The sequence below is a fragment of the Dendrobates tinctorius genome, unplaced genomic scaffold, assembly GCF_039654945.1.
Source record: "Dendrobates tinctorius isolate UK_male_01 unplaced genomic scaffold, ASM3965494v1 ptg000251l, whole genome shotgun sequence".
NCBI classification, from domain to species: Eukaryota; Metazoa; Chordata; class Amphibia; order Anura; family Dendrobatidae; genus Dendrobates; species Dendrobates tinctorius.
This window is the reverse complement of record NW_027361918.1, coordinates 1,859,881-1,880,860: the sequence shown is the minus strand read 5'-3', so window position 1 is coordinate 1,880,860 and position 20,980 is coordinate 1,859,881. Positions and strand designations below refer to the sequence as shown.

Here is a 20,980-nt window from a genome sequence, read left to right as displayed (position 1 = left end):
CTCCTTGTTCCATGGCCATCCACTGGGAGGATGGAAGAGAAGACCACCTGCGCTCCCAGTTCTTTCACTTTCTTGCCTAAGTCTTCAAAGTCTCTGCAGATGGTTTCCAGGTCGTTTCTTGCGGTGTCATTTGTCCCCACATGTAGTAGCAGGAATGGGTAGTCATCTGTAGGTCTGAAGAGTCCTGATATCCTGTCAGACACATCTTTAATTTTTGCACCTGGAGTAGTGATGGCGGTGTATCTCCGTGTCTGGGAGGATTACGTATAGGACATTACAGCAGTGATGGCGGTGTATCTCCGTGTCTGGGGGGATTACGTATAGGACATTACAGTAGTGATGGCGGTGTATCCTCGTGTCTGGGAGGATCACGTATAGGACATTACAGTAGTGACGGCGGTGTATCCTCGTGTCTGGGGGGATCACGTATAGGACATTACAGTAGTGATGGCGGTGTATCCTCGTGTCTGGGGGGATCACGTATAGGACATTACAGTAGTGATGGCGGTGTATCCCCGTGTCTGGGAGGATTACGTATAGGACATTACAGTAGTGATGGCGGTGTATCCTCGTGTCTGGGGGGATCACGTATAGGACATTACAGTAGTGATGGCGGTGTATCCCCGTGTCTGGGGGGATTACGTATAGGACATTACAGTAGTGATGGCGGTGTATCCTCGTGTCTGGGGGGATTACGTATAGGACATTACAGTAGTGATGGCGGTGTATCCTCGTGTCTGGGGGGATCACGTATAGGACATTACAGTAGTGATGGCGGTGTATCCCCGTGTCTGGGAGGATTACGTATAGGACATTACAGTAGTGATGGCGGTGTATCCTCGTGTCTGGGGGGATCACGTATAGGACATTACAGTAGTGATGGGGGTGTATCCTCGTGTCTGGGGGGATCACGTATAGGACATTACAGTAGTGATGGCGGTGTATCCCCGTGTCTGGGAGGATTACGTATAGGACATTACAGTAGTGATGGCGGTGTACCATCCCCAGAGGAGACAAGGGGGCGGTCCCTCCATCCCCAGAGGAGACAAGGGGGCGGTCCCTCCATCCCCAGAGGAGGCAAGGGGGCGGTCCCTCCATCCCCAGAGGAGGCAAGGGGGCGGTCCCTCCATCCCCAGAGGAGGCAAGGGGGCGGTCCCTCCATCCCCAGAGGAGGCAAGGGGGCGGTCCCTCCATCCCCAGAGGAGGCAAGGGGGCGGTCCCCACATCCCCAGAGGAGACAAGGGGGCGGTCCTTCCGTGCTGACAGTGTGCGGCCGCGGGGAGGACACAGAGGCTGCAGGGAGTGAGCAGAACACCGGCAGCTCTGTCACTAGGAGAGAGGCAGCCATGACTGCACAGACTGTGTGAGAGCTGCGCCCGAGTCCTGGCCGCTGTCACCTCACCTGACACCGCAGAGAGCCGCAGCCGGGGGAAGACGTCCTGGGGGCGGCGGGTAGCAGACAGTGTGGGCTCCTTCTTCCGGGTGTGACGTCATTTCCGGGGGCGTGTCCTCCCGGGAGGGGGCGTGCTCTGGCAGGGAAGCCTCCATTACACGGGTGTCTCTGGCAGTAGTGACAGGGTGGGGGCTTCTTCCGTGTTCGGGTGATGGGGCTGATACTGGGGGCTTCTAGTGGGGTTTGGGTCATCTGGGTAATATGAGGCGGCAGCTCCGGTAATATGAGGCGGCAGCTCCGGTAATGTGAGGCGGCAGCTCCGGTAATATGAGGCGGCTGCTCCGGTAATATGAGGCGGCAGCTCCGGTAATATGAGGCGGCAGCTCCGGTAATATGAGGCGGCAGCTCCGGTAATATGAGGCGGCAGCTCCGGTAATATGAGGCGGCTGCTCCGGTAATATGAGGCGGCAGCTCCGGTAATATGAGGCGGCAGCTCCGGTAATATGAGGCGGCAGCTCCGGTAATATGAGGCGGCAGCACCGGTAATATGAGGCGGCAGCTCCGGTGATGGTGAGGCGGCAGCTCCGGTAATATGAGGCGGCAGCTCTGGCGGTGGTGAGGCGGCAGAATGGTTATTGCAGGCTGTAGGCTTTCCTGAAGAGATGGGTTTTCAGGTTCCGTCTGAAGGATCTGAGGGTGGTGGATAATCGGACGTGTTGAGGCATGGAATTCCAGAGGATGGGGGATATTTGGGAGAAGTCTTGGAGGCGGTTGTGTGAGGAGCGAATAAGTGTGGAGGAGAGTAGGAGGTCTTGGGAGGACCGGAGATTACATGAGGGAAGGTATCGGGAGATTAGTTCAGAGATATAGGGAGGGGACAGGTTGTGGATGGCTCTGTAGGTCAGTGTCAGTAGTTTGAACTGGATTCGTTGGGGAATTGGGAGCCAATGGAGGATTTACACAGGGGAGAGACGGGGGAGGAGAGAGGTGGATTAGTCGGGCAGCAGAATTGAGGACAGACTGGAGTGGTGCAGGAGAGTTAGCAGGGAGGCCACAGAGGAGAGTGTTGCAGTAGTCAAGGCGGGAGATGATGGCGTGTACAAGAGTTTTAGTTGATTGAGGGCTGAGGAAGGGACGGATTCTGGAAATAGGAGTTAGATGACAGATGGGAGGAAAGTTGAGCATGGACATGCTGCTCAAGGAGTTTGGAAGCAAACAGGAGTAGTGATATTGGGCGATAGCTGGGGATAGCAGTTGTGTCCAGGTTTGTTTGAGGATGGGTGTGATGGTGGCATGTTTGAAGGCAGAATGGAAGGTACTAGAAGATAGGGTTAATAGTTCAGATATCACCGGTCAGACGGAAAGGGGTTAATGGTGCTGTCATAAACAGAGGAGGTGTAGTTACTCCCAGTTGTCAGGGATTTATTATGTCCCACTTTCCAGTTCTGGGCTAGGAACTTGCAGCTCTCTGGCGCCTCCCTAACCCTCAGGTCAGTCAGGGAACTGCACCTAGGATAAGTAGTCACCAGAAAGGCTGCCTTGCTGTGTACTGGCTATTGGGCGCTCTGCAGTGAGGGCCGTATGTATATCCCTAGTCTCAGGGAGGAAATACACACACAAACCTCTGTTTTCCATCACTTCCTGGGTCTCTCAGCACCCCAGAACATTTTGCTGCCACCTGCTTCTCTTTCTACATTAAAATCAGTATTGGGTCAGGAGCCAATCCACATGGTAGCGTAGTTTTAGGGTATGTGCACACATTGCGGATTTAATTGCAGATTCGCAGCGTTATTTGCCTTGTGGAATTGCATCAAGTGTAGTGCACAACCAATGTATGTCTATGGGAACCGCAGACTTGATGTGCACATGCTGGGGAAAAATCCGCACAGAAACGCAGCTTTTTCTCCGCAGCATGTCATTTCTTTTGTGCGGATCTGCAGCATTTCTGCATCCATTGACTTTCATTGTGTCAGGCCAATCCGCAGCAAAACCTCAGATGTTAAAAAGATCTGTGCATTTGCTGCGGATGTGCCTGCATATGGGTATGGGACTATGAGATGAATGATCCCTGATCCTAACTACACAACTAGCAGCAGCCGTGGAGCGTACCTACGAGGAACCAAGACACCTCGTCGCTGCCGGAGGACTAAATAAGCCTAAAGCAAGAAAAGGGAAAACTAACTGCCCCAGAGCAGACCCCAAAGGAATAGACAGCCCCCACACATGTATTGACGGTGAAACAAGATGAAAACACAAACACAGGTAGGAAAATAGGCTAAGCAAACGATGGGGCCCAAACTAACTAGAAAGGAGAGGAAAGGAAAGACGTCTGTATTCTGCCCAAAACCCTACAAAATAATGTCCAACACTTCTGATAACAAAATTAACCCTGAAGTCACTAGACTTCTCCCACTATATCAGCACTCTGAAATATTCTGAGACAGAGCAAAAAGAGGCCAATCTAATAAGGGACAAGAAGTAAATTGGCAAATACAGATAAATAAGAGTGGAAATTCAGCACAGTCCCAGCCGGGGCTGGCTGACCACACAAAAACTGAATAAAACAACAAAATCAAGTGTGAACATTAGCAGAGAAACTTAGCTTGAGCTGACTGGAACAGAGCTGAGAACCAAGACCTGACAAGCAGAAGGAATCACCAGCACCAGAGTAGGGCGTCGGCTGTCTTAAATTCAATCTGAGATTCCTGAGGTCCAATCGTCATCCTCATTATCAGGTGGCAGATCTCTACTGATTAAGGAATCACCAGCACCAGAGTAGGGCGTCGGCTGTCTTAAATTCAATCTGAGATTCCTGAGGTCCAGTCGTCATCCTCATTATCAGGTGGCAGATCTCTACTGATTAAATCAGCCTCACTACCTCCTGTTACCACCAGAGGGAGCCTGACTGGTAGACCAGAAAATGAACTCACAACAGACCACTGCACACCCGACAATTCCGTGTCTTCCCTCAAACTGCCTGCCCGTGTATCCTCCCACAAATGCAGGGTGGCGTTCCACCTTGTTGCAACGTCTATGATTAGGCAGTGCTTGGGGAGGTGGAGCAATCGCTGCAGCTTCTGCATATGACTGGAGTGTACGGGCAAGCGACGGATGTGCGAGCACAGTCTTCGCACCTTATGGAGCAGTGATGTTAACTCCGGATAATTATTAAGGAAGCACTGCAGCACCAGGTTCAAAGTGTGAGCCAAGCAAGGTATGTGTGTGAGTTTTGCACGGGCTATGGCTGCCACAAAATTACGGCCGTTATCACTGACTACCTTGCCTGGCTCAAGATGTAGACTGCCGAACCATGACTCAGTTTGTCGCTGCCAGTACCTCCGCGGTGTGTCTGTTGTCACCCAAAGACATAATCTTTAACACAGCCTGCTGGCGCTTACCACTAGCTGTTCGATAGTGGGACACCTCATGTGCAACACTGCCAGCTGCGGATGGAGTGCTCGTGCGACTGCACTCTGTGGATAAGCTTTTGCCTATGGAGGAGGAGGGTCGAAAGCCTACAGCCAACTGTCCTAAACCGTTGGCTAGGCAGCACTGTTCCACCGCCACTGTCCCCTGTGGAGCCTGCATCCACCACATTAACCCAGTGCGCAGTGATGGACAAGTAACGGCCCTTGCCATGCCTACTAGACCATGCATCTGTTGTGAGGTGCACCTTTCCACTCACTGATTGCTTGAGTGCATGGACAATGCGGTCTTTCACATGCAGGTGGAGGGCTGGGATGGCTTTTCGAGAAAAGTAGTGCCGACTGGGTAGGTCATAGCGTGGGACTGCGCAGGCCATGAGTTCGCGGAAAGCTTCGCTTTCTACCAAACGGAAGGGCATCATCTCTAATGAGATTTGTTTTGCAATGTAGGCGTTCAAACACAGTGCACGCGGATGAGAGGATGAGTACTTTCTGGTCCTACTCAGAGCGTCTGGTAGGGTGAGCTGGACTGGAGAGCTGCATATGGGGGAAGTAGCGGTGGGCTGGACGGAGTGAGAGGGGGTTGGTGATGGTATTGATGGTGATGGCCTATATTCAGTGTTGTGTTACAAAACCATTGTGATTCCCTGAGTGCTTTGGCCTTGCGACGACACCTCAACATTTAGTCCTGGTGGTGTGCTGAACGGTGGCAGTGGTCTTACAGTGGGGGTAGCGATGGAGCGTTGTTGGCTACCTTCAGTCGGAGCAGGTGCACATGTGCTACCTGAGGTTTTGTAGTCTGTCCACGCTTGCAAGTGCATGTTGATTAAATGTCTAAGCATGCAACTGGTATTCAAATTTCTGAGTTGTTTACCTCGGCTAAAGGTACTTCACACTTCTTACAGGTAACCTTTGTCCAAAATCCTACTGATGAGGCAAAGAAGTGCCACACTGCACTCTTCCTACTATGGTATACATTTTCTGGCCTTGCGCGCTGTGCTAAGTTGACCGTTTGGCCAAGCTGTCCTGCAACTCTTTTAGTTTTTGGTCCACGTTTTTAGACAGCTACGGGCCTGCCAGATAACCGCTGCTGCGATGTCAATGCCTGCTGCGGATCCTTCTCCTTATCTGAACTATTGCCAGCGCCACCCTCCTCCCCATATGGATGCCAATCCGGGTCAAGAACTGGGTCATCCATCACCTCCTCTTCAAAGTCATCTGCACCTTTCTCTTTACCTTCCTCTGTGTCACTGTGTAAGGTGGTATAGTATGCAGGAAGGGGCACCTGAGTTTCATCAGGGTCAGATTCTGGCTCAGTAGACTGCGAGGGCAATGTAGTGCTCTGGGTCAATGTACCAGCAGAATCATCTAGCAGTGGCTGTGCATCAGTGCACTCCATGTCAGGTTCATCTTGGATTGGGGAATTCAGGATTTGACTGGATAACCCAGGCATGGTATGTGAAAAGAGCTCCATGGAGTAATCTGAAGTATAGGCTGCCGCATCCTTCACTTTTGGTGGGGGTGAAGGACACAAGGAAAGGTGTTTTTCCTGACCAGAACCCTGCACTGACGACTCCGTGCTTGCAGCTTTTGAACATTCAGAAGAGGAGGCAATAGAGCTGGTGGCTGTTTCGGCAATGTACGCTAAAACCTGTTCCTGATGCTCTGGCTTTAAAAGCGGTTTTCCTACTCCAAGAAAAGGGAACCTTACTGGCCTTCTTGGGCCAGACGATGACGCAGGCTCCACACTTCCTGCCTTAGCTGCTATTGTGCTTTTGCCAGAACCTGCCGATGCACCACCACCATCAGTACCAGCTGCTCCCCTCCTGCCCACGTCCGTGGCCTCTTCCACTATACTTCCTCATGTTTAGGAAAATGTACCAAAAATACCAGCAGAGAGATGGTACTGTATGAGGAGCGTCCAGCTGTGTAAGGTGTATTAAAAAAATTAAATCTACGTATATATTTTGTTAGTCACTGACGCTCTCCCAGTATGTATTTGACCATAATCCAACAAGCAGATATACGGAACTGTATCAGAAGTGTACAGCTGTATATGCTTTCTGTGTAGCTAACAATCTCCGTATATGTATTTACGGAGTGTCACACAGACGCTGGTTCTGTATAGATGTGACTAATGCGAACGGCAGATATACAATACTGTTTGAAAATCGGACAGCTCTATACGGTGTCTGTATGGAAAATTGTCAGTCTCCGTCTATTTTTATACAGAGTGACACACGCTGTCTCTGTATAGTTTTGAGCGTAATCAAACAGCATATATACGAAACTGTTTGAAAAGTGGACAGCTCTATAAGATGTAGGTCTGGAAAAAAGGAAAATCTCGGCTTGTTTTTCCAGAGTCACACACAGCTTGTATTTGTCCTTGATACCAGCCAGTACACGGTAGTGTGTGAGGAGCGTACACCGCTATACGGTGTCTGTATGGAAAATTGTCAATCTCCGTCTATTTTTATACGGAATGACACGCTGTCTCTGTATAGTTTTGACTGTAATTAAACAGCAAATATACGAAACTGTTTGAAAAGCGGACAGCTCGAGAAGGTGTAGGTCTGGAAAAATGGAAAATCTCGGCTTATTTTTCCAGAGTCACACACAGATAGCTTGTATTTGTCCGTGATACAAGGCGGTACACGGTAGTGTGTGAGGAGTGTACACCGCTATACGGTGTCTGTATGGAAAATTGTCAATTTCCCTCTATTTTTATACGGCGTGACACATGCTGTCTCTATAGTTTTGAACGTTATGATACGAAACTGAAAAGCGGACAGCTCTATAAGGTGTAGCTCTGGAAAAAATGGAAAATCTCCTCGGCTTGTTTTTCCAGAGTCACACACAGCTTCTATTTGTCCGTGATACAAGGCGGTACACGGTAGTGCGTGAGGAGCGTACACTGCTATATAGTGTCTGTATGGAAAATTGTCAATCTCAGTCTATTTTTATACGGAGTGACACACGCTGTCTCTGTATAGTTTTGACCGTGATCAAACAGCAGATATACGTAACTGAAAAGCGGACAGCTCTATAAGGTGTAGGTCTGGAAAAATGGAAAAACTCCACGGCTTGTTTATCCAGAGTCACACCCTGATAGCTTCTATTTGTCCGTGATACCAGCCAGTACACGGTAGTGTGTGAGGAGCGTACACCGCTATACGGTGTGTGAAAAAATGAACGCTCGGTAACTCACCAGAACAAAATAATAAAAGTTGGAGTGCTTTGAAAAAAGCAGTTTGAACAGCAGTGTGCACACAGCAATGCAGCTATCAGGTAGCCTTAAAAAGCAGCCTAATCACCACCAGCGCTGCTGCACACAACAAAAATCCTCCCCTTTCACTGCACACTAACTGTACAATGAAAAGCACTATCAGCAGAAGCAATTTTTTTTTCTTCTTCCCCGCCTCTCCCTTATTCAGAATCAGCAGCAGCACCTTTCCCTATTCTAAGATCGGCAGAAGATGGCGGTCGGCGGTCACGGCCTGTTATAGCCACTGTGACGCCACACAAAGCCAGTCAATCACTTCAATGCCCTTCTCTAAGATGGTGGTGGCCGCTGCCCATGTCATCACGTTGCCCACAGTGTGCGTCCTCCATCATTGGCTGAGAAAAGGCGCTGGAAGCATTATTTGAAATGCGACTTTGACGCTCTGATCGGCGACCTCATGGCCGACCTCACGCTATGGTCGAGTTTCGATCGGCGAAACCCGACTTTAGCTAAAGTCGGCGATTTTTTAATTTGACCGACCCGTTTCGCTCAGCTCTAATGTTTACCATCAGCTGCTCCTATGCAGTTTGGGGAATTGGCCACAGACTGAAAGCCTGCTGCGATCTGCAGCCAAGTCTCCTCGGTTGGGGAAGGCATCACGATGGGCTGCAACTTCTGCCAGATGACGGTACATGTGCACCTCACAATTTGAGAGATGGTGGATTTGCCAAGTCTTCATTAGAGGTGTAAGTATGTATAGATTTCTCCTGTGGCCAAAAATCTGCAAAGGAAAAGAAAAGTTGATTAGAAATGTGACCCTAAGGGAACCTGTCAGTAGTTATGGCTGCTATAAGATTTGGCCACCGCCTTTCTTGGTTTTTCTACAGCGTTATCGAATGCTGTCGTTTAGTCCCCAGTCCAACAGGAACGATAACAAAAATAATTTTAGGCCAACTTACCTGCAGGGGCCGGTCCAGTCAGATGGGTGTTGCAGATCATTGTCCAGTGCCTCAGCGACGCCCTCCTGCTATGTTCATCGCTCTACTGTGCAGCCGTACTTATCTTCCTTGTTCAAGGGCAGAGCAAATTCATGCATGGCGCAGGGAAACGTCAGAGTCCCAGCGCATGCGCACCTCAGTAATTTGCTCTATCCTCAGCAGGGCAGAAAACTACGCATGCACATTAGAACAATGAAGCAAGCAGGTGGGTGATGTCGCAAGAACATAGGAGGCGCCGGACCCAGACCTGCGACACCCATCCGACCGTACGGCCCCACAGGTAAATATAATAAGTTATTTATCTTATCTTGCTTGTTGGACCAGGGGGGGTTAAAGAATTTATTTATACAATGCAGTAGATACGCCCGGTGTCCGCATCTTACAGCGGCCAAAAATGCTGACAGGTTCCCTTTAACACGTCACGATATTGACGGTAATGGAAAAATCCTTACCAGATATATACTGTATGTGTACGGGTGTGTAATACATGCGCCAGACATGTAGCAACTGTGTGCTGCACATGTGCCGCATTATTAACACACGGCTGGCCACCGTAGAAGAAAAGCTGCACGCGCTGTTCACCGGCAGCAGGTGCAAAAGACGTCTCATTATAACCTGTTTGCGCCAATCGCCGGCTAAGCCAGGGAGAATAAGGAGAGCATCTTCAGCACCTGCCGCCGGGGAACAGCGCTTACTGTGGCACTTTTTCAGTGGCACCAATGTGTGTCACATGGAGGGCATCCGTGTGTTCTCCGTGTGCATGTGTGTGTGACGGTTTGTGGACCGTGCTGCCGTTAAAAAAAAAAATGGACACACATACACACGGTCCATGAAACCACGCTGACATGTGCATAGACCCAATTATTTGAATGGGTCTTCGTGTGTCAGTGTCTCCAGGACATGTGAAAACTGTCACCACACATACCGGAGACACTGACGTGTGAAAGGAGCCTTATGACTTACAAACCAAAAAATAAAATGATACCGCAAGGTGATGAGCAGCCTTTCCTCAGCAGAGATGGACTTCATCATCACTGTGTCCATATACGTAAGCTCTGCTCCCAGTATGGTCAGAAGCCGGTCAAATGCCGGGATGGTGAGCTGGCAAAAGGACACAAATTTCTCGGGATATCTGAAAAAAAGGAGTAGGTTAGGTCATATATGGATTATTTTACTGGAACACATTTTACATATGAAATTCTCTTTACTTATGGTTAACTTCCCTCAAATCTTGGTATAGCATGCGAAAGTGACCCTTTCCAGTCCGTTCGGCAGCAATGGGGTGGACCCACATTCTTGTTCTCTTTCTGGGCTGCAAATAAGATAAAAATATGGGTTAGTGCACAACACACGGAAAAGATAAACATGTAAATATTATTTTACACATAGTGTAGCTTACCTGCGCTCTTTACTGATTCACCATTTCGAGCAATACTCCCAACATCAGGAGGCATTGTGGCCTGCGTAGCTGTAAATTAATTTCACCAAGCTCTTCGCCATGCTGTGGGCTCTGTTGTTCGCTCCGCTCTAAATTTGCACGGTTTCCATTCATGATGATGAACAAAGTGTGCTATGAGACTTTCCAAAATGGAGATTCAGAAGAGGTTGGACTAGGAAATGACATCACATTTTTTTTTCCTTTTTGAAGTTTATGCTCTATATTTAACTTTACAAAAACGCTGACAAATCCATGTAATAAGTAAGATATGTCTGTAAGGTATGACTTGCGGAACCTTTCAGTATCTTCCATTCTCTGAGACTTTGCCTGTCAAATAGCTGCAAACCCCCCCCTTCCTCACCCACAACTCTGTGAAATCTGAGATCCCAGGGAAGATTCTTTGCCCTTTCCTCCCCTCCCTGCACAGGCAGGGGAAACAATTTATTTGTCCTGGCCATGAGGCCAATTCAGTTATGGGGAATATTAAAAGAAGCCCTAGCATGCACTCCGTTCGTGGCAGAAAAATGAAACGGACATTTCTGTGATATGTGCTGACCCGGCTTCACTACGGTGGCTCTTGCGAAGTTCTAACCCCAGCAGAAATGGAGAACTGGATTTCTCTGTTACAGTGTAACATAACTACTGCATGTTTGGTTTTGAAATATTGTATTCAGCCAGCTAAAAAGGATACCATGTGCGAGTTTATACGAGGTACCCTCTACAAGATAGTTATAAGTTTTGTACTTGGCTTATAACTCCAAGAGTAGGGGGCTGACCCTCTCCAGACGGCCCCTTTCGTGATGTCATAAACCAAAAACTATAAGGCATTCCATCCCAAAATTATTCAGATGAGCTGGAGGTTTTGATGCCAAAAGGACCCCCCAGATGCAGGGTGACGTGTGGCCCCGCCTCTTCCCCACATGGTAGCCTACAGACCATCTAAGCAACTGTAAGTTTAATTTCTGCTGTTAATCCCATTTATTTTATATTTGCATTGTACATATCTAATGTCTCAACTTTGTAACATCTTTTATCTGTGTAATCACTGCCCACCTTTTTTGGGAATAAATTATAAAATGTATTAGTCTGTCTTCATGCTCTAAGAACGAACATATACGTGCCTTTAAGATAATTATGCTACTGATTGGGTTGGCTTTGAACCCCTCTATTAAGTCTATAACTGAAGCAGAGAAATCTGGAGCTGGTGGCGGTGTGGTGTGTCTTGGTTGGTTGGGCTAGCTGGCAGTGACGGAAGGGTTTTATACGCTGATTGGGTGGCTGCAGCCAAAGCATTAATAATTCCCTCACTGCAGCGGTCAAATCGCCCGTGCACAACAAGCAGCCCGTCCGGTGTCTAATTATCCTAGGTGTAGTTCCCTGACCTGAGGGTAAGGGGGGTGCCGGAGAGCTGCGAGTTCCAAAGCGGAACTGAAAAGTGGGATATCCATAATTCCCTGCAGTTCGTGGAAGATTGTTAGCAGTGCTGGGGACTAGTGATTGGAAATCTAGTTCATTTTGGTGATTAGTTCACCATGAACTATTTCACTGAAAAGATTAGTTCATTTAGTTCAGTATTTCTCTGGATTCTGCAGAGAGGATATTGATCAGTTCTAGTTCGTTACACAGAAGCTGTGGCTCCTAGGATGAGTTATAGTTTTGTTAAAATGATCAGAAATAGTTAATCCATCTGATCATAAACTCTTGTTAAAGGGGTACTCCGTCTGGAGAAAAAAATTCAAAAGTTATTTATTCAAGTTAGTAATCTTTTTTTTTTTTATTTTTTAAATATTCAAGCCTCCCAGTACTTATCAGCTGCTGTATATCCCACAGAATGTCATGCATCTTGTGACCTATGAACTGCTGAGCTAAATGTTCTAGTGAGAATGACTCAGGACAGCCTAGTTCAATCTGATGCATCTCACTGAGCCCAGCAGTGCCACCTGTGGTAGTGTAGAGTACTGACTCCTAATAATTGTGTATGAGGGAGCTGAGAAGCAGTTCAGCATCCACCATTGTGAGAACAGAACAGGAGCCAGTGGTAAAGATTTTAGCAAGACTGATCTTCTAGGCTACAGGAGGCTGATCCTCTACAGGAGGCTGATCTTATCACAAAGACAGGTGAGGGGCATGAACCACACACAGAAACACTCATACACGCTCATATGAGCTGTGTCTGTCTACTGTGCAATTTCAGTTTTTATTAATAACTAACTGAAGAGCCCAGCGCTGCCCGGGCATAGTAACTAACTGTGTTTAGTTATAGCAAATTATAATTATCCTCCATCCCATAGTCCCGTGCCCATATACCCATCATACATATCCACCATCCCATAGGCCCGTGCCCATATACCCATCATACATATCCTCCATCCCATAGTCCCATGCCCATATACCCATCACACATCCTCCATCCCCTAGTCCCATGCCCATATACCCATCATAATGTCCATCCCATAGTCCCGTGCCCATATACCCATCACACATCCTCCAATAGTCCCATGCCCATATACCCATCATGCATATCCTCCATCCCATAGTCCAGTGCCCATATACCCATCACAGATCCTCCATCCCATAGTCCCGTGCCCATATACCCATCATGCATATCCTCCATCCCATAGTCCCATGCCCATATACCCATCATGCATGTCCTCCATCCCATAGTCCAGTGTCCATATACCCATCATGCATATCCACCATCCCATAGTCCCATGCCCATATACCCGTCATACATATCCTCCATCCCATAGTCCAGTGCCCATATACCCATCATACATATCCTCCATCCCATAGTCCCGTGCCCATATACCCATCATACATATCCTCCATCCCATAGTCCCGTGCCCATATACCCATCATACATATCCTCCATCCCATAGTCCCGTGCCCATATACCCATCACACATCCTCCATCCCATAGTCCCGTGCCCATATACCCGTCATATATATCCTCCATCCCATAGTCCAGTGCCCATATACCCATCACACACCCTCCATCCCATAGTCAACCATTATGACCTCATAATGAGCGGCGGGGCTTGCAACCTATGATGACATTAGCGTCGCCATGGCAACCATTGTGACATCATAATGTGGGTCGGGGCTTGATGCGCACACACTGTTTCCCCATTATGTAGATAAGGGTATTATGACATCATAATGAGGGGCGGGGCTTGATAACTAAGATAAGCCCCCCTACGCCTGTGATAGCCATGTGTCGGCAGTGCGTCGCATCCCCCCGTCCGTGACATATTGGTGTCAGTGGGTGGGATCGTGGCATATTGGTGGCAGCGGTGGGATAATCATAGAGCATTAGTGATCTGGTTTGAGCAATCATTCCTCTCACTAAAAACCTGCACAGTTCCTGCGGGAATCCTGCGTCATAAGTTTTGGAGAACATACTCAGTGTTTACTAGTCCTGAGACAACTGTGTGTACTTGCAAGTATCCCCTCCCTTCTCTTTGTTTTTCTATCCTATCTTTTATTTGGCAACCATGGCTACGATGGTAGCAGAGTGGTAAAAACAGCATAACAAGGACGTTCTTATTGGCCTTTGCGGGTTGTGGCGGATCGACACCACAAACAAAAACAAAGCCCAACTGATCGCAGCTCTGGTGCAATGGGAAAATGCCCAGAGCCCAGTGGACGCAGAAGCTGGCCCAGTGACAATGGGACTGCAGCAGAAGCTCCACTCCTGAGCGCTGGCCCCACATACAATCTGGACAGATTGGACCCCTACCTGCAAGCGGCCTTGGATGAACTCCCTGCCGAAGACAGTGAAGGGCGGGTGAGGCTGATCCAGCTATATCGGCAGGAGGCCCAGAGAGCTGAAAGAGAGGCTGAGAGAGCCAAGCGCCAAGCCCAGTGAGGCCCAGCAGCGGGAGGCCCAAGCTCAGAGAGACTGCGAACTGGAGGTACTCCGGCAGGGGGAGTACTCCCCACAGCCTGGAAGAGTGAGCCCCACAGCACCCAGAGTCCTAAACCCCAGCCAGAGCATTTTCCCGTGATGGAAAAAGAACGGGGACTTGGACACGTTTCTGCGGGCCTTTGAGAAAGCCTGCAGACTGTACCAGCTGCCTACGGACCAATGGATAAGGTACTTGACCCCAGGGCTAAAAGGCAAAGCCCTGGAGGCATTTGTTTCTCTCCAGCCAGAAGATAACAACTATGACGCCAAAAAGCAGGCTCTGATCACCAAGTACCGGCTGACACCTGAGGTGTACCGAAAGAAGTTCCGGAACCTCCAACGTGGCCCACACGATAGTTATAGCGATGTGGTGCAAGGACTCAGGACCCACTTTGACCAGTGGATCCATAGACTGTCAGTTGATTCCTTTGACCTGCTATGGGACCTGATGATTGAAGACCAGTTCCTGCATCTTTGCCCAGCTGAGGTCCGACAGTTCATCTTGGACCGAGAACCAACGAATGCAGACAAAGCTGCACAGATTGCCAACAACTATGAGGCCAACCGGAGGCCAGGGACATGGAGGCCAGTCACCGCCAGCTGGAGAGCAGGTAAGCCTGCAACCAACCCCATTGCCACTACCAGCCGTCCCTCCCTCCGGAGGCCCTGTCCCTGTTGCCAAAACAAGGCCTACTACTGACATTTGCCAGTGTTACAACTGCAAACGGACTGGTCATATCAGTGTCACCTGTCCAGAAAAGCAGAAGACCCCCCCCCAGCCTTGGCCTCTGGGCCCAACGCCTCTGTTCTTTTGGTGGGAGGTGTGGTGGGGAGGATTGACAACAACGTTCAACCCGTCCAAGTGGGGGCCCATTTTGCTACAGGCCTCAAGGACTCTGGGGCTGAACGAACTCTCATCCGTCCTGGACTGGTGGCCCCTGAAGAGCTTATTGAGGGGAGAACCCTGACTTTCACCGGGATCGGGAGTACCCACTGTCCCTTGCCAGTGGCCCAGGTATTTCTTGATTGGGGTGCTGGGAGCGGGGTGAGGGAAGTGGGAGTGTCCGAAAACCTGCCCACTAATGTTTTCGTGGATACTGACTTGGGGAGGATGGTTGCATACTACATCCCTGACACCCCTCCCCAATCTGATAATAAGGGTAACCTTAACCCCGATGATGATGATGATGACGGGAAACTGAATGTGTTACCTGCTAATGCCTTGATGAGTAATGATGCAACTAATAACCATTCTCTCCCCAGGAATGATGGTGATGTAAATTTACCAAAGAAATCTGATAACCATTCTTTTCCTAGGAATGATGATGATGATGTATCTGTGCCGACTGAACCTGTTAACCATTTCTTTGAAGCGGTAGATGTGTCCACAGGTACCGAAGTGCTCAGTCCCGTCACTCTGTGGAGTGAGACGGCTGAGGAACCCCTAACAGGAGCAAGCAATGGTGCTGAAGTAAATGGGGAGATGCATGGGAACCGTGAGGAAGGTGATGCCATGCAACTGACCAGTGCCACCGAGGAAGGTAACTGGCCCATAAGTAGCACTGCTCCTGAAGTGTAGGGGGTGGATGGGGAGGTAGAGTCCATAGCAGCGCCGGCTGGTGGGTCTGTAGATATCCCCGGGGAAACAGCATACATAAAAGCTGTCACACATCGTCATAGTGCCCAGATCGCAGGTAGTGCCCTGTCTTCGGGACCCTCTTCTGCTACAAGAGAGAATGACTTCAGATTCCTTAGGATAGATTCATGGACTTCATTGCGCTGCTAGACAAATTCACTAATCCAGGTTGTGAGAAAGATTAACTGTTTATTTATTAGGGAAATAAACAGTTAATCTTTCTCACAAACTGGATTAGTGAATTTGTCTAGCAGCGCACTGAAGTCCATGAATCTATCCTAAGGAATCTGAAGTTTTACGGTCACAGAGCTGACCTTTGGACGTGCAGCAAGCTGACTACGATCTTACATGCCTGAACCTCTCTTGAAAAGGGTGAGTAGATTCTAATTTATTCTTCTAACAATAACCCGGATAAGACCCTATTGCGCTTTTTGTTCCTTTAGTTTGATTACAAGAGAGAATGAACCAGAGGTGAACCCAGAGCAGGTTCCTGAGGGTCCCAGTGAGGAAGGGACCCTGATGTCACTTCTGGCTGCCTCCAGCCAGGAGTTCCAGGCCGCTGTACACTCAGATGCGAACCTGGAGAAATTGAGAGACCTTGCCAAGACGCCCACCTCCGAATCTGATAAGGAGAGGGTGTTCTGGGAACGAGGAAGGTTGTACCAGGAGACAGTACCCGGAGAATCCCGAAAGGAGTGATTTAGGGAAAGACAGCTGGTCGTCCCTTATCAGTTCAGAACTGAGTTGTTGCGGATTGCCCATGAGATTCCACTCGCTGGACACTTGGGGGTTGGCAAAACTAAGGCACGGCTCTCAACACTTCTATTGGCCCAAGATGGGGACAGACGTAACAAAATACTGCCAATACTGTGCCACCTGTCAAAAAGTGGGTAAGGTGGGGCCTGCTCTTAAGGCTCACCTTTTCCCTTTGCCAGTGATAGAGCCTTTCCAGAGAATCGCGGTGGACATTGTAGGCTCGCTGGCCGTCCCCAGCAGCAATACATTCTCACTGTGGTAGACTATGCGACCCGGTACCCAGAGGCAGTAGCTCTGTCTTCAACCAGGGCAGATAAGATGGCTGATGCACTGGTGACCATTTTTTCAAGGGTAGGATTTCCCAGGGAGATGCTTACCGATCAATGGACCCAATTAATGTCTCGCCTAATGGAGGGCCACTGTGAGAAAATTCAGGTGAAGCACCTGGTATCGAATGCGTATCACCCAGACCAATGGTTTGTGTGAACGCTTCAACGGTACCCTCAAACAGATGCTCTGCATGCTGGTTGAGACCCAATGGCGCGACTGGGAGCGGTACCTCACCTGCTGTTCATTTACAGAGAAGTTCCGCAGGCCTCGACGGGGTTTTCCCCCTTCGAGCTCCTGTATGGCAGGTGAGCCTGGGGACCCCTTGGGTTGATAAGAGAATACTGGGAAGATGAGCCGAACCCCACAGAAGTGTCCATCGTGGATTATGTCACGCGCTTCCGTGACAAGATGCAGACCTTGACGCAGTTGGTGCATAACAACATGACGCAGGCTCAGGCTGACCAGAAGCACTGGTACGACCAGAACACCCGGGAGCGGACCTACCAGGTGGGTCAAAAGGTGTGGGTGCTGGTCCCCGTACCAACGGATAAGCTTCAGGCAGCCTGGGAAGGCCCGTACGTCATCCACCAACAACTCAACCCGGTCACCTACGTGGTTACGCTTGACCATGCTCGGGGTAGGCGCAAGGCCTTTCACATCAACATGCTGAAGGCTCACCACGAACGAGAAGCCTGCGTCCTACCGGTCTGCAACCTGTCCGAGGATGGGGAGGAAGATCCCCTGCTGGACATGCTGGCCAAGGCCAATGGGTCCATTGAGATAAGTGATTTGTTAACCACACCCCAGCGGTCGCAGTTGGCCACCCTGGAACCCTTCCGGGCTGTATTCACCAACTGACCTGGGAGGACAGAGTTAGCGGTTCATGAGGTGGACACCGGGAATCACGCCCCACTACGGCAAACACCTTATCGGATCTCTGAGGAGGTGCAGCAGGTTATGCGCCAAGAGATCAATGAGATGTTACAGCTGGGGGTGATTTGACAGTCAAAAAGCATATGGGCTGGCCTGTAGTTCTCGTGCCCAAAAAGGATCGGACCACCCGGTTCTGCGTGGACTACAGGGGGCTCAACGCCATCACAACCTCTGATGCACACCCGATGCCACACATCGAGGATCTGCTTGAGCGGTTGGCAAAAGCAAAATACATATCCATCATGGATTTGAGTCGGTGATACTGGCTAATTCCCCTGAGCCCTGAGGCGCAGGAGAGATCCTCCTTTATCACCCCCTTTGGACTGTAAGAGTCCTCAGTCATGCCCTTCGGCATGAAAAATGCCCTCCCACTTTCCAGCGGATGGTCAACCACCTGCTTCGGGGACTGGAGTACGCGGTGGCGTACCTGGATGACATTGCCGTCTTCAGTTCCACCTGGGAGGAACACCTTCAGCAACTCCAGGAGGTGCTCAAGCGTCTTCACCAGGCAAGCCTGACCATCAAGCCGGGAAAGTGACAGATGGGCATGAGCAAGGTCCACTACCTGGGTAGCCGGGGGTTCCATGATTCCGTAGCCAGAGAAAGTGGATGCAATGGTGTGGGCATTGCAACACTTGCAGACCTACCTGTACGGGCGCACCTTCATGGTGGTAACCGACCACAACCCTCTGAGCTGGCTGCACACAGTGTCCGGAACTAACAGAAGGTTGCTCCGCTGGAGCCTTGCCCTTCATCAGTACGACTTTACCGTACAACACATAAAGGGCAGCGAGCATGGGAATGCTGATGGGTTGTCCCACCAGGGCGAACCCGCTGAGGTGCGCAGGGCAGATTACCGTCAAGTTATGCCTCCGTAGCGCACTCAAAATGGGGAGGTGTAATGATAAGTAAGATATGTCTGTAAGGTATGACTTCCGGAACCTTCCAGAATCTTCCATTCTCTGAGATTTAGCCTGTTAATTAGCTGCAAAACCCCCTTCCTCACCCACAGCTATGTGAAATCTGAGATCTCAGTGAAGATTATTTGCCCTTCCTCCCCCTCCCTGCACAGGCAGGGGTAAGAATTTCTTGTCCTGGCCATGAGGCCAATTCAGTTATGGAGAATATTAAAAGAAGCCCTAGCGCGCACTCTGTTCGCGGCAGAAATATGAAATGGACATTTCTGTGATATGCGCTGAACCGGCTTCACTACGGTGGCTCTTGCGAAGTACTAACCCCAGGAGAAATAGAAAACTGGATTTCTCTGTTAAGGTGTAACATAACTACTGCATGTTTGGCTTTGAAATATTGTATTCGGCTGGCTAAAAAGAATGATACCATGTGCGAGTTTATACGAGGTACCCTCTACAAGATAGTTATAAGTTTTGAGGTTAAATTATAACTCCAAGAGTAGGGGGCTGACCCTCTCCAGACCGCCCCTTTCGTGATGTCATAAACCAAAACCTATAAGGCATTCCCTCCTAAAATTATTCAGATGAGCTGGAGATTGATGCCAAAAGGACCCCCCAGATGCAGGGTGACATATGGCCCCACCTCCTCCCCACATGGTAGCCTACAGACCATCTAAGCAACTGTAAGTTTAATTTCTGCTGTTAATCCCATTTATTTTATATTTGCATTGTACATATCTAATGTCTAAACTTTGTAACATCTTTCATCTGTGTAATCACTGCCCACCTTTTTTGGGAATTATAAAATTTATTAGTCTGTCTTCATGCTCTAAGAACGAATGTACACATGCCTTTAAGATAATTACGCTATTGATTGGGTTGGCTTCGATCTCCTCTATTAAGACTATAACTTAAGCAGAGAAATCTGGAGCTGGTGGCGGCATGGTGTGTCTTGGTTGGTTGGGCTAGCTGGCAGTGATGGAAGGGTTTTATATGCTGATTGGGTGGCTGCAGCCAAAGCATTAATAATTCCCTCACTGCAGCGGTCAAATCGCCCGTGCACAAGCAGCCCGTCCGGCAACTAATTATCCTAGGTGTAGTTCCCTGACTGACCTGAGGGTAAGGGGGGCGCCGGAGAGCTGCGAGTTCCAAAGTGGAACTGAAAAGTGGGATATCCATAAATCCCCACAGTTCGTGGAAGCTAAAAGTGGTGGGGACATCCAAAGTAACCCCCCTGTGATAAATTGATAGGGCAAGACTAGCTTGCAGGTTTTTTGTCACATGGTATCAGCGGTGGGATAAATAAGATAAGCCCCCTGCGCCTGTGATAGCTGTGTGTCGGCAGTGCATCACATCCCCCCGTCTGTGGTATATTGGTGTCAGCAGGTGGGATCATTACAATCCGCATGAAAATCGCAAGCAAATCCGCAATTAAAATGCATCAAATCCGTAGAAAAAAACGCAGAGAAAGCCCATCAAAAACTGCAATTAAAAACCGCACCAAAAAAATTAAAATTCGCACATAAAACGCGCAAAACCACAATAAAGATTACCAAATCCGCAGCTGCGTTTTCTGCCAGGAGATGCAGATTTTGTGCAGAAAATTCTGTACACAAATCTGCAACGTGTGCACATACCCTCAGGGGATTGATTCTCGAATTGCTTGAGTTTGCATTAACACATGATTTTTTCGTTTTCATGGGGTCCTTTTTCCTGCAGCTCCAGGGTACAGCCATGGGAGCGGCCTTTGCACCCTCCTATGCTAATCTGTTCCTGGGACTGTGGGAACGGGACCTCTTCCTGTCAAAGCAACAGGCATCAATGGATCGGGTCCATTGATGACATTCTCTTGATCTGGCAGGGACCACTACCTGAGCTCTATTATTTAAACCGGCGAAAAACAATCATTTAATATCCGTTTGACCTTTTTTTGCCATACTGAGAAAGTGGAATTTCTGGGTGTCGTGGTGAGGAAAGATTCCACCGGTCTGGTACAGACTGAAATCTTCCGCAAGCAGAAAAAAGCTGAA

General features: G+C 49.2%; 2 protein-coding genes across 2 annotated transcripts in view; both read right to left on the bottom strand.

Annotated features, from left to right (window-relative positions):
• Positions 1-20,980, bottom strand: part of LOC141065413 (uncharacterized) — a 142,759-nt gene that overhangs the window by 40,054 nt on the left and 81,725 nt on the right. The gene's annotated exons all lie outside the window — the stretch shown is intronic.
• Positions 1-20,980, bottom strand: part of LOC141065323 (uncharacterized) — a 59,222-nt gene that overhangs the window by 35,220 nt on the left and 3,022 nt on the right. The window contains exon 2 of the mRNA XM_073557748.1: positions 1,403-1,952. Coding sequence (XP_073413849.1) covers positions 1,403-1,952 — 550 coding nt within the window. The remainder of the gene's footprint in view (positions 1-1,402; positions 1,953-20,980) is intronic.